This window comes from Abramis brama (assembly GCF_963993115.1).
Source record: "Abramis brama genome assembly, chromosome: 6".
Lineage (NCBI taxonomy): Eukaryota > Metazoa > Chordata > Actinopteri > Cypriniformes > Leuciscidae > Abramis > Abramis brama.
Window position 1 is genome coordinate 25,505,728 of NC_139968.1, and position 17,488 is coordinate 25,523,215.

The window sequence follows — 17,488 nt, forward strand, 5'->3', positions numbered from 1 at the left end:
GGTATCCAAAAGCCCAAAAAAGCACATCCATCAATCATAAAAATAATCCATACGGCTCCAGTGGGTTAATAAAGGCTTTCTAAAGCGAAGTGATGCCTTTTTATAAGAAAAATATCCATAATTATAATTTTATAAACTATATTCACTGGCTTTCCGGTAACGGCCGTATGCAAGTCTAGTTCCGGGGGAAGAGTGACCTCTGACCCGACGTATGACGTATTGACGAACGAGGAAGCGCAGAGGATAGAGCAACACCGGTCACAAATTAGAAGTCTAAAACGACCATTTTTAAAGAGAAATGTCGGAGGAGCTTGAGTTTGTTGCCCAGCTCTTGTTTGAACCGCGAGAGGCGTCTACTCTCAACTAAGCTTACTCTACTCCTACATCCTACGTCATAGGCCGGAACTTGACTCTCTCGCGAACATGCGGACAGACGTTACGAGAAGCTAGTGATTAGTGATTTATAAAGTTATAATTATGGATATTTTTCTTACAAAAACCCATCACTTCGCTTTAGAAGGCCTTTATTAACCCCTGGAGCCGTATGTATTACTTTTATTATGGATGGATGTGCTTTTTGGGCTTCAAAATCTAAGATACCATTCTCTCACATTTTTTAAATATAACTCTGATTGTGTTTGACTGAACAGAGAAAGCCATATACACCTAGGATGGCTTGAGTTTAATTATTGGATAATTACAATTTTTGGGTGAACTAACCCTTTAAATTAAATGTAGTTTGTTTACAGTGGGGGCTAATGCTAAGTCTTACCACGGTTTTACTGTAGTAAAGTTAAGGTGTTCATAAAAGTAAAAACAAAGCATTTCTACAGTGGTAGAAGTCATCTAGACTGGTTATACTGGTACAGCATGTATTAATGTTGTTTATTTTAAGATTTTTCTCCACAGATTAGCATTATGCTAATTTTGTTCTCTGTGCGTCACAAGAGCTAGAAACCCACTTTTATCAACGGCGTGCTAACGCGCAACACCCTCACACCACGTCAAAGATGCTAATAAAGCTCTAATGCACCAGCGTATGGACTACGACTACATGTTAATTCATCATATTGGATGATGAAATGCTATGCGAGGGCGGATTAGCATACGCCGTGCTGACACAATTACTGCGGTTTAATGAGCCCTGAACTCTGAACCACCAATCAAAGCGCTACACCATCAGCCACCATGTGCCACACAGGAGCCAAGCTATATCTGTCTCTGTATCGAGCGCCGTGGCCGAGACGATCAATAGATATTGATCTGAGATGAAGGCTTGCAAAGAAGTGATACTGTATGGCCGCTTATAATTGCATCAGAAGTGCAAATGAAGGCATGGAGGGAGATTAAGAGATTATTCAATATTAGGCTTGTAATGAAAGTGGAATAACAAAGCGAATTAGTGCAAATTAAGTTGTCTTTACTAGTTCTATCGGTGGCCTTCATGTCAGGGGCAATGACTCGGGCAAAAAAACAGCAGGTGTGTATGGACTGTAGTTTTAAAATGCCTTGAGAAGGTATTAAGGATGTGCTGAATATACATTTTAATATTTGACTAGTTGGATTTGTGACTTTTCAGTCACAAATGTTGGTTAGCTTTGATATATTTTCACGATTGTGAATTAGGAAACTTCACAAGCTGAAGCAGTAACATTTAAAAACATGCTCGAATTAAGTTCACGGTGTTGTTGACAGGCAAATCAGACGGGGCCATCCTTCAGGACACAGCGGTGCATCGGTTGCAAGCGCCGTTATTTAAAGAACAGTGATTAATGTGTGAAACGGCGCACACACACACACCTGAGAGCCACTCGAGGCGTGTGAGAGCGCATTACACAGCGCTAGCAAGTGCTCCAACAATTTGAAGGCAAGAAAAAATAAAACCCCACCGGCAGGACAGAGGCTGTTAATCATCCTTTCACAGTAAGGGAGGAGAAAACAAGATGAAATGGCCATCATAGCTGTCTCTCTCTATCTCTCTGTCTCTCACCTCTTTATCTTTATTTGCTCTTCTGTCGCTCCTAGACATTTCAAGAGGTCACTTTATTCTGTTATCGATACTGATAAAAAATATCATAAGGTTAAATTAGCTTACTTTTATGCCTTATTACCTTTAGTAATAGTATCTGTGCCCTTTCAAAATGCAGTGACATTAATACTATGGTACCTTTATATATAATGCTGTTTTAGTGGGGTTTGACCCTGGAAATAAATCAAAACTTTTTGAGAGTTTTACTATTTAAAGAGTTTTACTATTTAAAAACAAAGAAATTCTATAGAGATTCTGGACTATCATTTTCAAAAAACACACTAATGCTATTGTACTTTTTGTTTATTTTCAGTATATTTAAAAATGTATTATATATATTTTATATAATATATATATATATATATATATATATATATATATAATTTCATTTATTATTATTTATTCATTTATTTAAAAAAAAGGAATTGACACTATGTGCCATTTTTGTTCATTTTCAAATTTATTATATATATATATATATATATATATATATATATATATATATATATATATATATATATATATATATATATAATAATAATATTATTATTATTATTATTTTTAAATATACAGTATATTATGTGTGTGTACATTATTATTCATATTATTAGTATTAGTATTTATATTAATTCATTATACAAAAAGGTATTGTCACAATATTTACATGTTGCTTTCATAATAGAACAACAATTCTAGTACTTAGTTTCAACATGATGTACTATGATGTCCAAAAAAAAAACACTAATACTTGATACTTTTTGTTTGTATCAATGAATCAATTAAGATGGATTTGTTTCTAAAATTGTTACAATACATTTTGCTGCATTAGACTTCTGTGTAATGTATTGTTTGGAAAATGCGCTGTATTTGTACACTGTATGCAAATTTCGCATCAGCATTAGCTAAATGCGCTGCTGTCAAGGGAGCGCGTTTATAATGACCATCCCGTACGTCATCGCCAACCGAGGCGTTGCTGGAATCCACATTAATAAACCAAAAAGAGTAAATAAAACAAAACAAAAAACAAAAAAAAGATGCAAAGCTCTTTCATTTTGTAGCCCTGCATGTATCTGCTTCACTTCTTCCCAGTAAATCCTTGAACATTGCCTGACGCATGAGCAATTAAATTTTTTCCCCTGAAAGAATCCACAGAAGATCAGTGTCTCTCGGCATTACTTAAAAAAAAGAAAGAAAGAAAGTGAGATGAAAAAGAGGAAACATCTCCCCTCTAATGAGTAGATCCGCTGTTTGAACAATGGATACGGGCGACTCGCGGAGCACTGTGACATTTCAGGAACGGAAATGAGAAAAGTCTTGATGCTCTGCTTTCTTACTGGTATCACCAGGATATAGACAAATGTTGTGGGCTGTTTTACCATATTTATTTGCATCTATCTTCAGGTGGCATTCGAGGAAGTTTTAGATCTTAGCAGATTTATCATACACTAAACACCAGGCAAGAGATGAAATCATATACAAGATGTTCATAAAACACTTTTATGTTGTTTTCTTTTGAACAAGTGTACTATGCAGAGATGTAATAATATAAATATATATATATATATATATATATATATATATATATATATATATATATATATATATATATATATATATATATATATATATATAAGGAATAAGACTTAAATATTTTTTACAAATCTTTTTCCTGTTATCTTTATTATAAACACTTTAGTATTGCATTGTGATTATTTAATTTAAAAGCGAATAAGATTTAAAAAAAGTTCTATTTTAATTCTATTTTCATATTTTTAATTGTTTTTATACTTTGTATAAATCTTATTATCTATTTACTCTTCAATATTTTCAAATAATGTTATGTTTGAACATTTAATTTCATATTTATTGAAATTGTTCCAAATATTTTAAAGTATGATGTTGAGGTAATACAATAAAGTCGGCTGGTTGATTTCGTAGTGTAGTAACAAAAACAGCCGGTTTAATTCTAAGGGTTATCGAGCGGGTGTAAAATGATCACATTCTTCACATTTTTGTTGACTATTTTTAAATGAAAAACGTAAGGCTACGAAAGTGTACAATATGGATCTTTTTGTTGCTGCTTTGATTAGGAATCAAGCGGCTTATATCTTCAACGACAACATGCTGAGCTCAGGATGTTGGCTAAATTTAATTTAGAGGAGCAGCTTGATTGATTCAAGGCCTATATTAGTTGTTTATTGGGGTCTAAAATGAATGGCTGTTTTAAATAAACCCCTGTATGCTGCAATGGGGCTCCACACGGCTCTGCTTCGGGATTGAGTTTTTCCAAGCTGTCTGGCTGCCAGTGTGAAATTGGTCGTTGAGTTCAGGTGTGCGGGAAATTATATTGAGCAATGTGCACTGGCTAGGAAGCTCAGCTTTCACAATATTGCCTGGATCAATACGTGCCTCTCCGGACATCGGTTTAGGGAAGAAATTAAAAACGTGATACAGAGGGTAATTATTTAGAGAATGACTTGAAGATGTTCTGGATTCTGGGTAGGTCAACGTCACTGAACTCTGAAAGCGTGAGTTCGATATGCCTTATTAGTTTTCATTTCTCTTTTCCAGGTGTATGATTGCAGATGAGGTAAGAGCAATTTGTTTTTCTCTACTCTGATCCAATTCGTTTTCCCAGAGACTCCTGAGACCACTCACCATTTTTGCCATCAGATGGGTTTGGGAAAGACGATCCAGGCCATTTCCGTGGCGTATATCTTCAAACAGGAATGGCCTCTGCTGATCGTGGTACCTTCATCTCTCAAATACCCTTGGATTGAAGAGCTGGAGAAGTGGCTCCCTGAACTCGACCCCAGAGACATCAACTTGGTGGAGAGCAAGACCGATACAATGTACGCCAACTTTAAGTTCAGTAGATGTTCAGTTGGAAAGGAATTTTCTCCATTGAGAAATTCATTCTTGGTGTTAACATCTTAAGTGATTTATATTTAGAACTTAATATATAATTTAACAATTTAAAAATGTAAAAATTAAATATTTAATGTAAGAGATTTTAAATGTAAATTTTTTTTCAATTATTATTTGTATTTATTAATTAATATTTAACTATTTGCTAAGTGCACACCATCCGGAAAACAAGTTTTATTTTTGTCCAAACATCTGATAATCTTCTTAAAAACAGCAGATTAACATATAATCTAAATATTAAACGTCACATATACATCTTAATGTTGTTAATGTTGAGAAAATGTAATGCCTTGTAAATGTTTGCTACATTCAAACACCCAGTGGGCATCTTGGGCGATCGATCGTTTAAGTTTGTTTTGCAGTCCCTGACACATCGGTTCGTAATTCATTGGGATCCAGTGGACCGTACTAGGGAACGTCTGCGCTGGTGGCCGAGAGATTTTTTTGCTCAAAATGAAAGATTGATTCTTTCAGACTGTGTGTGAGTTTAATCATAGTGGCAAAATTGATTCATGAAATTTATGACTGAGTCTGACTTTGAAGAAGCCTCCGGAAAAGTTAGTAAGAAATCTCTTGATTTCTTTTCTCCCCTCCTCTTTGTGTGACACATTTTTATGAGTAGCTTTAGAAAGTTATGAACACCATTCTTGCAGATTTTCAGCCTGTAGAAATACAGAACAGAAGTAAAATCTGTTCAGTGACTACAAAATTACACCGCAATACAAATTACACCGCAGACGTATGAAATCAAATCACATCCCCGGAGAGATATTAAACAAATCCCAACTTATCTCGCCTTTTACGGCTTGGAATCTTCCGTGAAGAATACTTTAGCTCTATCTTAGGATACAGAGAGAGCTTATGAGAGCTGCTCTTCCCTTCCACAGAGGATGCTGGGATTGATTGTACAGCCCATGCAGTCAGAGGGTCATGTTGTCTTTTTGCCTGTTATTGACGCTTCTAAAAAGAGGCTCACAAATTGCTCTGTTTACCCTGAGAATTCTGGCCCGAGGTTGAGCCGACCTGTAAAGTCATTTCCATGGCAACATCTCCCTCCGAGCTTGATGAAGGCCTGTCAGCATGGTGAATGATATTTTAACTCTAATGGCTCATAGTGCACAAACATCATTTCCTCTTAGTGTACGGCTGGGCGTCTTTACACAGTCTGTAACTGAAAACCGTGAGGCTAAAGATTGTAAAATGCGTTTACGACCTTGTGGCTCCAATAAAAACACTAATAATTTCAACTATTATAAATATGTCTGCGTGTGCACAGTTTCTGTTGTGACGGATTTGTAAGTTACGACTTGCTAGTGTGTTGTGAGCAAATATTGGTTTTGTTTTAGACAAAAAAGTAGTTGGCAGAGGCTATTTACACTAACTCTGCCCAAGACGCGGGATTGTCACCAGTAGCAATAGTAGGTAAGGCGCGTGGAAGAAATTTTTGAGGCGAATCGACCCGTTTTCGAATTCGCCGAACTTGCTCTACTCCTTTTCCCCATCAAATATCAGATCGGAAAGGCAGTTATTTTCAATAAAATTTAGGAAAACATTCGAAAAGTGAATATAGTGTCTAATGTGAGTTTATTAATAACGTTTTTTTTTTTTTTTTGGTTAGGGGTAGGTGTAGGGAATGCTTTATTGTCCCAATAAGGCAGCATCCATTTAATAATTGTAATAAATATAATCATTTACACTCTATATTATTATAGCATACTGTTTAATGTACAACAACACTGAGGTGCAAATAGTATCTGCCACTATTTATAAGTATAAATAGCATCTAAGTACTATTTACATTTATTGCAAATAAAATACTGCTATTTTTACCTAGTGTAAATAGAATATATTGCTAATTTCACTTACTGTATAGTATCTATTGCTATTTAAACTAAGTGTAAATAGCATCCGTCGCTAAGAAAATATGCTATTTTCACTTAGTGCAAATAGCCGCTGCCAAAAAGTAATGCAAAGTGCAACTGACCAGATTCGTTTATAGTTATTTTGCCAAAGCTCGTTTGGCCAACTCAACGGTATTTTGAGGTATTTTTACCCGTTCGTTTTTAGGAGCACGCAAATTTTTCCTCAAAATGTCTGTTACTGTATTCTTCGTAAAAACGTTTTAATCATACACAAATCCTACAAATGTTTACAAAGTTATTCAACATTACAGTAAATAAAGTTAGATATTGTTTGGTAAATTGCTCTTAGCTGAAAACTCTAGCTTTATTTTGTGAAATTGTGTATAAAAGTCTTTAAAGACAACAGACATACATTCACTACGCAATTTTTGTAATGTGACATTTTCAAAATGGAACCGGGTAGGACTTGATTTAATCAGATTGAATTGTGAAAATTTAACCATGATATTATTGGTTAATATTATTTTTCCTGCATCCGTCACCATTATCAAAAAGAGATGGGTTTTAGAGATGGAGACCTGCCATTTTGTTTTTTAGCATTACATGCATTGATGACTCTTACACAAAAAGACCAGGTACAGTTATTGAGGAAGTGAATATAAATTGCACGTTTGAAATATTTTTATTTTTTATTTTTTGCAGGAGTATCAGTACTAGCAAAGTGACAATACTGGGATACGGGCTGCTCACGACAGACGCACGCCCCCTGCTGGAGGCCCTGAACAAGCAACGTTTCGGCGTCATCCTGGTGGATGAATCCCACTACCTGAAATCTCGCAACGCAGCTCGTAGTAAAATACTGGTGCCAATCATTCAGAACGCCAAGCGTGCCATCCTTCTAACTGGCACCCCGGCGCTGGGCAGACCAGAGGAGGTATGGTTTCCTCCAAATCTGTTTGTCATTTGCTTTGATTTATTAAGCCATTTGGTAATATGCAGCACGGTTTTGTTTGAGCTAAACCAGGAGGAGATCTTGTCATTAGCTGACATATTTCCCATCCTCCAGTCATCGCTCATGTCCCCCAAAATTGCAAGTACGATAATATCATAAACTAAAAGTTTTGATAAGTTTCCCCCCCTGAATATTATCACTTAAGTTATTAAAATCATTTATTTTACTGTTGTACTACTTCACACTATAAAACGATCGGGTTGTTAAATGAAGTTCCCTGTTCGGCACATGAGTTTACGTTAGAAATAAACATGTGAAGTCGTTCCCATTTCTTTTGTAAAGTGACAGCTTGGAATTTGTCACGCAGTTACTATCTCGCTGGTCTAATGAGCCACTCGCAGCGAAATTAAATGAATCAATCAAACAAGAGATCGTTTTCAACGTTTATCCTTTTATACGACACAGCCCGGTAATTTGGCACCAGTGACATCCCATTTCATGTGGTTTTGTCCACCTTGTTCTGTTTGCTTCGATATTACGCTGGCGTGGGTGTTTATTTAACCTAGTGACCTCTATTGAGGGGGAATATCAATACCAAGGGATGATGTGAGGAAAAAAGAGAGGATTTTAAGTGATTTTAGAGCCACAGCCCTGAATGAGAAGGAAAAGAGAGAGAGAGAGCTATCTTTCTAAGGTCTCAAAAGCACAACGCTCATCTCTGCTGTTATTACTCTGTCCAGAGATGTGCCAGCAATATTTGTAGTTTGCACAAACACCCTCGTCCTCGCACTGTCTCGCTCTGTTCCTGTCTCTCTTCCTCTCTCTCTTTAGTGTTTTTGCCCAATCGCCTTCTCTTTTACATTGTCTGTCTCTTTGCTTTCATGTCCTAATCTTTATTCACGGTAGTTTTAGAACCACAAGAATCAGGCCTCTGAATTCTAGTAGATTCTAAAATGATGGTACAATAATAAGTCACATTGTTCTGCACATGGATGTCAATCGTTCAGCTGCAGAAACATTGAAAATAAGTTTTCTATATATTTCTGGTGAACTGAATTTTACAGTGTCCTTGTTACATATGTTACATGTACTTACCATAGTAATAACAGTAAATTATGCATAATTATATGCAACTAACCCTCAACCAAATCCTAATCCTACCCTAACCCTATAGTAAGTACATGTAGCAATGTACTTAAAATAACAATGACAACAATAATTGTTAAAATACACAATAAAGTGTAACCGAATTTTCGTATTTATTTATTTTCGGCCATTTAATTTGATGCTTACAAAAATTATGATTCAACAATATGCATGCATAGATGTTGACTGTTAGTTAAAAAAAAAAAAAAAAATCTGTTATTTCTAGTTGAAATTCTCTTTAAATCGTTTGTTAATCAAGTCTTACTAATCGACACTAGGGATGCACCGATCCACATTTTTTCACTTCCGATCCGATCCCGATACCTGAATTTGGATATCGGCCGATACCGATACTATTCCGATACCAGAGCTGTGTTTGCTTTAATATTTTTGTTATCATTATTGTTTATTTTATATGATGCTGAAATAAACTTCTCTCAGGCAAGTATGATATACGTATGCATGTATGTCCCAAAATGAAACTTGAGGTAAGTATAAGGTCAGAAAAGGAAGTAAAAAAAAACAGGAAATCCTGTTAACAGGAAAAATCCCATTCTGAAAACAAATATGCAACTGTAAGGGTTTCAAATTGATTGTCATGTCAATATTTATTACATTCCCAAAATGTCAAATACTTGAGTCTTGAAATATAAGAAAAGTGCAAGTGTAAACATCTTACCAACACTATCTGAAGGGCAGGGACGGACTGGGGCTAAAAAACAGCCCTGGACTTTCTCCCAAATAGGCCCATCATCCGGCCATTCGCCCCTAGCGACAGACACTAGCCAGGATGTCCTGATACTATATGCCACAATACTGTAGCCTATCAGACAAGGTATTCATAGCAAGTAACATCTCAAAACAAACGATGATAATTGGGGTTGAGTTTATTAATGAAGCCTCAGCCTTCAAATAAAAACAAAAAAATTTACAATTCCATAAAATACAAATAATGAAATGTCACTGGCTACAGTAACCCCAAATTACACAAACTTGTAATTATAAAACATATAGTTAGGCTACTATATACCAGGGTCCAACCTTTTTGTGTGCGAGGGCTACCTCAAGGGATAAAATAATCTAGAAGTCATTTTTATTTCTTATACTCCAATATTTATTATACATAACATGGTGAAGCTTTTTTACTTTTCACCATCATATGGGAAATAATAAAATATCTTCTGGTTATTCTGGTTCAGACTTACAAGCGTTTAAAAAAAAAAACAATTCCTGAAAAATTATGAAAATATTTATTGATTTTTTTGTTGATTTTCTATAAACCTATTGTATGTGTTATCAAAAACAGTAGCCCAAACATTTAGTATAAATATAAATGAAAAAATATATATATAAATAAATAAATAAACTGCCATAACTAAACAAAACATTACTGCATTAGGCTACATTTTACATTTTTAATATGAATACAGGCACATTTATGCCAAAAAAATTTGTTTTACTAAAGTTAATTCATAAGTTTTGGTGTGAAATGTCTTATAGCTGGTTTGTTCTTGGAACACTGTTTCGCCTGTTTTTTTTTTTTGCGTCAATATGTTGAGAATATCAGCGCTGTTTCATCTGGCTTTTTACAAGCTTAAATCACATAGTCATTTGTGGGTTTATATAGAGATAGAGAATTCTGCGCTGAATTGAACTGCTTCTCAGTGGATCGCGCACAGCTCTGTGTAATAATGTTCGCGTGATCGAGATCAGCGTAACGTGCTTTGGCCGCGATCGCTGTTTATTGGGCCGAGCTGATAATGCGCTGCTCAGATCGAACAAGTTTTGTTCCGCTTTTTGAGCGTTTGCCATTTGATGTTTCTCATACGCAACGCAAATGACAGCGTATAATCAAAGAGAGTTGGGTAATTTTGTAGAGGCAAAAGTTCAAATTGAAATGTTTAGTTGAAAAGGTCGCAAAAATTATACCATTTATTCAAAGTCTGGAACCCCGACGGCAAGTTGGGGCTATTTATAGAATGTGTTTAGCGGGCAACTCGCAGGCACCACGTTGGAGACCACTGCTATTCAAATATAATATAAGCAAATTTAAAAGTGCAGCCTTATAAAACTAACTTTCTGTCAGTGGCTATAGGCCGACTCTTCTTCCTCAGATGTTGTTTTTTACACGTAGCATATAAGTGATCGCAAGGGTGTAACTTTGGTTTGAGAAGTGGGGGGGACACAAAACGGGGGAACATTTTTTCTATTTGAATCCCATTTCCTGCATTTACATACATTTAGGGACTATGGTGATACAAAATAATTAATAATAATAATTTTGAAAATAATTAAGTTGATTATAATGATAAATTCTGCCAAAAAGAATAGTAGGCTACTAAACTATGTATAACAAAAAGATGTCTTACTTTTTTATTGTTCAATAGGGGCCGATTGCCAAGACGTGAGAGAATCATTTTATAAAGTCAAAAATGTTCACTATTAATGTTTTGTGTGTAAATAAAATTGAAATAAAGTGAGACTCAATTTCCACTGTAATGTAGAAACAACATAAAGACAGTATATTTTAAATAATTGTTTAATAGCATATTTTTATGAATGAAGGCCTGTATCACTGATATTAATATAGCTACCGATGTCTCGATGAAAATAATTTTTTCCCCCAAATTTAAAATATTTATTAGGCTTCAAAAATATAACAACTTAATTTAAGTGAACTTTAAACAATCCTCACTTAAACCCATAATAAATGTCATATTTACCCAGGGCCGGATTAACATTTTCCTGTGCCCTGGGCATCAAGACTCAAGGCCCCCATAGTTAGGGGGGTTCGGGGGCATGCTCCCCCGAGAAAATTTGGATTTCTTTGACCTACATATGTGTAATTTAGGACTTTTGAAGGCCAAAAAATTATAAGAAATAGGCTATTTAAAACCTTGTCATTAGATTATTTGTCAATACCTGCTCTCTCCTCATCTTCATATTTCTTATTCTCTCAGTATTCTTATCCTGGCCTATTTCTTCCCCTCCTAAAGCTGAACTTAGACTGATAGTCTTTTCATTTCCGTCTGTGTCAGTGACGAAAGTAAACATAGGCTCAACTGATATTTATACGTTTTATGAATCATTTTCTTAGACAAGTTAATTTACTCAAGGCTACCTGTAGCCTAAGTCAGTATTGCCATTAGGAACCTTCTGCAAGCTTTGGAATTTGAAAACATCTGTTTTTAAATGTTAAAAGTAATTTTAAATAATAGAAATTATAGGCTACGTTTAACGCAGTTGGTGGAATTGGCAGACATTCCCTTAAGCATTGTGTGCTGTGGAAACGCGTCAAAGCATTATCAATTATGCAGCATTAATGCACGAATGATTTTGAATGAATATTTTCATCATGTCGATATACAATGGTCACATAATGTTAAAACTAATCTTGCTATTGATATCTTTGTTAGACTACCGACCCTGTAGAACAAATGTCCTGCTAATATCGAACCCAAAACGAACTTTACCGCGCTCAACCAGCGGGAGTGCATTTCACGAATTACGCCCCTGCGTGAACCCGCGTAGATGCACCTTATGCAGTAATTCGATTCTGGCGCGCTGTCTGTGCGTCGTGTGCGTGTGTCAGGAGCGCTCCCTGCTCATTAGAACTTTCATTGAGCTATTTTTAGAGTGTGGACGCGACGTTCCTGGACGCGGCAGCTCGCATCGGCACAGGCTTTCTTTGTCCTGCTCCTCCGTGGCGATGACGGTGTGCGAAAAAAAAAAAAAAAAAAAATCATCATAACGAATTGGAAAGTGGGGGGGACACAAACGGGATTTTGAAAAGTGGGGGGGACATGTCCCCCCTGTCCCCATAGGAAATTACGCCCGTGAGTGATCGTATTAGTGCCCCTGCTGTTGGCTGTTCATATTGCTTTATTAGATTTTTTTTTTTTTTTTTTTTTTTTTTGTGCCGACGGCCCTCGGTTGGACGGCCGTTCTGGACTTTTCCAGAACGCACAGATTGTCAGTCCGTCCCTGCTGAAGGGTGATCCTCGCTCCTATGCAGTTACTCTCTCGATGAATGCTCGATCAACATCAGCATCTTGCAAACAGACTGCGAACAGGATTTCACCTCAGACGCGCGAATGGATTCAAAATATTCAAGCGTCTCCTAGACGCGGTAGACGCGAATTTGACGCGCTATTCGCGTTTGGTGTGAACGCACAGTAACGTGGTGCTTTTTTAAATGTTTGATTGCGTTCGTTGTGTTGTACGACGCGAGGGAGCTTTAAAGAGCTCTGAATTACGGCTTTGCAAACATTGCATTTAGCTGTCTTGCTCTGCGGTGTTTCCAGTGTGAAGTATTTACACAAAGCGGACATGTTGGCTAGCTGGTTTCAAACTGCGGAACGGATTTCTCTCATAACTCTGTGTCTCATTGAGCCGCGCCTCTGTTTAGGAAATCCATTCCGCAGTTTGAAACCAGCTAGCAGACTCGCCGGCGGGAATCACTTTTGGAGTCATTTCAGCAGACAACTATAAAGCGCAGACATGACTCATGGATATCGGATATCTCCGCAGGTTGGATCGGGAAAATCCGATACGTAAATTACGCTGGTATCGGTCCCGATACCGATACTGGATCGGATCGGCCCCATCCCTAATCGACACTTAAAACCATTGTTAGGAGAAGAGTGAATTTGTGTAAAAATGTTCTTAAAACCATTTTTACAAGCAGAGTGGATTTGTGCAAAATGTTTATAAAACCCGAATAACTGGCAGAATAAATTTCTTAGCAAATTTTTTTGCAAAACCATTCTTACAAGCAGAACAAATTTGTGTAAACTTCGGAAAATCATTCTTAAAAGTTAAGCAAATTTCTTTGCAAATTGCTTGGAAAACCATTTTTAGGAGCAATGTGAATTTGTGCTAAATGTTCATAAAACCATTTTTACGTGCAGAGCGAATTTATTTGCGAATTTATTTACAAATTGTCTGGGAAACCATTCTTAAAGGGATACTCCACTTTTTTTGGAAATAGGCTCATTTTACAACTCCCCCAGAGTTAAACAGTTGAGTTTAACTATTTTTCGAATCCATTCAGCCGAACTCCGGGTCTGGCGGTACCACTTTTAGCATAGCTTAGCATAGATCATTGAATCGGACAGGACCATTAGCATCTCTCTCAAAAAAAATGAAGAGTTTCGATATTTTTCCTATATAAAACTTGACTCTTCTGTAGTTACATCGTGTACTAAGACCGACGGAAAATGTAAAGTTGCGATTTTCTAGGCTGATGTGGCTAGGAACTATACTCTCATTCCTGCGTAATAATCAAGAAACTTTGCTGCCGTACCATGAGTGCAGCAGGCGTAATGATATGACGCAGCGCCTGAAAATAGGTTTAATAGGTTAGACAAACTTAGTCCCGGTCACGTTGGAAGTTACCGAGCTGGGGACTATTTTCAGGCGCTGCGTCATATCATTACGCCTGCTGCACTCATGGTACGGCAGCAAAGTTCCTTGATTATTACGCAGGAATGAGAGTATAGTTCCTAGCCATATCAGCCTAGAAAATCGCAACTTTTCATTTTCCGTCAGTCTTAGTACGCGATGTAACTACAGAAGAGTCAAGTTTCAAATAGGAAAAATATCGAAACTCTTTGGTCATTTTTTTGAGAGAGATGCTAATGGTCCTGTCCGATTCAATGATCTATGCTAAGCTATGCTAAAAGTGCTACCGCCAGACCCGGAGTTCGGCTGAATGGATTCGAAAACGGTAAAACTCAACTATTTAACTCTGGGGGAGTTGTAAAATGAGCCTATTTCCAAAAAAAGTGGAGTATCCCTTTAAGAATGGAACGAATCTTTGTGCCAATCGTTCACAAAACCATAACGAATTCTAATCGCAAATCATTACGAAAAAACATTCTTATGAAAACAAAATGTTGTGTGTGCAAATCGCTCTTAAACCATTATGTAAAAATCATTTGTAAAAACTATTCTTACGAGTAGAACAAATCTGTGCAAATTATTCGTAAAAAAAATTAAGTACAGACTGAATTTCTGTGTAAATGGTTCATAAAACCATTTTTTATGTAAAGTCTTTCATTCAGTTCAGTGCAACAGTGGCGAAAATGGCTTCATGAACATTTTATATGAAATTCATCCTGCTTGTTTTATGAATGAGGCCCACTGAACAAACTGTAATTCCACTCTTCACAGCCTCGGTTTCATTCATGTTGTATTATATATTGTGTTTACTCTGAATTGTTTTTTAAAGCTGTACTACCAGTCACTGATGGCCAGTTATAATGTATTGACCAATATATTATACAAAGACGATACTAAAGGATTCATTTTACATTCTGTTCACTTTCCTAGTATATTGTGAGAGCTGCTATTTTCCTTCTTGAAAATGTTCACGGAACAAAAATGTAAACACCTCTCAAGATGACCCTTGTTGTGTATATTATGGGAGTCTCATTCCCTAATTCCCCTGAAACGTTTTGCTGGACTTCTTATGAAAGACAGTGTTTTCTTAATTCATCAAGATAACCGCTGTTTAGTTTATGCTTACTGAGCATAATGGGCACTGTGAGACTTTCTCTTAGAGGAAACACATTTGCAATTTATGAACTTAATACCTGATTTAATCAGCTTTAATCAGCAAGAGTATTCATTCGCACCCGCTATAAACAGAAATCTGCTGACCGATTTTCAATAAACTCATGATTGCAAAGGTCCAAGGTCAGAACTATGAAAGTCTCCCTCTTTTTAATGGTATTTTTTCCCATTTGGTAGTTGCTACTGTTAAGTTAGTTCTGTATATGACATTTATGATGTTATATTGTTTGATGTTTTGACGTCTTGCTCTCTCTTTCAGCTTTTCATGCAAATTGATGCTTTGTATCCACGGAGATTTGGAACCTGGAGCGACTACGCCAAAAAATACTGCAACGCACACTACAAGTAAAAACTTTTCTTTTATTCCGCAATATAGAATTCAAATGACAAATTAATAAAAAGCATCAATGCCATGCACAATCCAAACAGTGAACATTCCTCATTTATTTAATTAGAAGACTTGCAACTAGTTGTTTGACGCTAAATCTACACGCCATTTTATTATTATAATACAACTTTAACTGATAATCATAGAATTAAAATTAAATTGTAATTCAAAGATTTAGTTGTGTGGAAATTTTTTAAGTTCTGCCAATTTTGTTCCATCCTATGATTTTTCCATTATTGTTCATTTTAATGATATTTTTTCATGTTTTTCAGTATTTCATGAAATTGACTTGTCAACTTCCATCTTAGATATTTGTTAACTAGTCTTATCACAGTGCATTCTGGGATTGTTTTCTCGAAGTATACATGTGACACTTGCTTAACATTTGGAAAAAAATAAAAATAGGGTTGCACGATAAATCGGCCACTTCATTTGGCCGATATATTAAAGCAGATAAATAATGGATTATTTCCTTCAGCTGAGACACTTCAGATGTTCAACATGATGCTTTGAAATGTAGACAGCTGAGCTGCCTAGGTTTTGGTTCAGAGCTATGATTTGTTTGTGTGTGTGTAGTAGAAACATTAATGTGAAGCCAAAATATGAGTTGTCATGAAGATGAGAGGTGTTCAGAACATCTGAGAGGAGTTTTGTTCCCCTGTTCTTCTTATCAAATCTACAGTGGAGAAATGAAACGACAGCGATTCACACAAGGGTCTCCGAGTACAAATTAATCTACCGAGGAAAAAGCTCTGCCACTCGAAAGCGTGCCCACAAGTTCATGTCAATCATTCGTATATGCAGCAGTAAACATAAAATATTCATAATTAAATCGCTCGTACACACACACACATTTAAGACCGAAAAGGTCTCATTACAATGATTATGTCTGAGGATTGTGAGGTGGATCTATACAGCAGAGGTGCAAGTAAAATGCCTGTTGGTTTTCTTGTGCAGGTTTTTCGGGGCCAGACGGCAGTGGGACTGTCGCGGCGCTTCTCATTTGGACGAGTTACACCAACGCCTGAGTGAGATTATGATTCGTAGACTCAAGAATCAGGTGCTGACTCAACTGCCACCCAAAATACGCCAGCGAATTCCCTTCGACCTTCCTAAAGATGCGGCCAAGGTATGCAGTGAACGTTTCAAAACAAGTTTCTCAAGCTCCCCCAGCTTCACAGTTCAGAATATAAAAAGTTATGTTCATGAATATGTGCCATGCTAATACATGTTTTTTTGTTTTTTAATATCATGGTTATCTTGGAAGTTAGTGGCATGGTATTTATCAAAGTAACCAATATTACATTTTTATAGTATTAAACTAACACAGTTGATAGCCCCAATAATAATTAAAATTTTATAATTTATGATTTTACTTTTATACATGAATTACTAGTAATTCTAATAATAACTTAAATCTAAGGAAAAACTTGCATAAAACAATTTAAAAAATATATATAATTTCTGAATAGTTTTTTTTATGTATGGATTATTTTTTTATTGCTTCAAGTAATAATACCTTGAATCTAAAAATAGTTTGAAGTAAAAACTTGCATAAAACAAAATTTATGATTAAAACATTGTTTACAAAAACATTTTTAATAATA

General features: G+C 36.0%; 1 protein-coding gene across 3 annotated transcripts in view; it reads left to right on the forward strand.

The window, feature by feature from the left end:
* zranb3 (zinc finger, RAN-binding domain containing 3) overlaps positions 1–17,488 on the forward strand; it is a 65,482-nt gene that overhangs the window by 10,564 nt on the left and 37,430 nt on the right. The window contains exons 4-8 of one of the 3 annotated variants that reach the window (XM_084117986.1): positions 4,601–4,619; positions 4,703–4,881; positions 7,522–7,753; positions 15,753–15,838; positions 16,839–17,010. In XM_084117986.1, the coding sequence (XP_083974112.1) occupies positions 4,601–4,619; positions 4,703–4,881; positions 7,522–7,753; positions 15,753–15,838; positions 16,839–17,010 (688 nt within the window). Of the gene's footprint in view, positions 1–4,600; positions 4,620–4,667; positions 4,882–7,521; positions 7,754–15,752; positions 15,839–16,838; positions 17,011–17,488 lie in introns of all 3 variants that reach the window. The other 2 variants (XM_084117987.1, XM_084117988.1) reach the window with 2 other exon arrangements.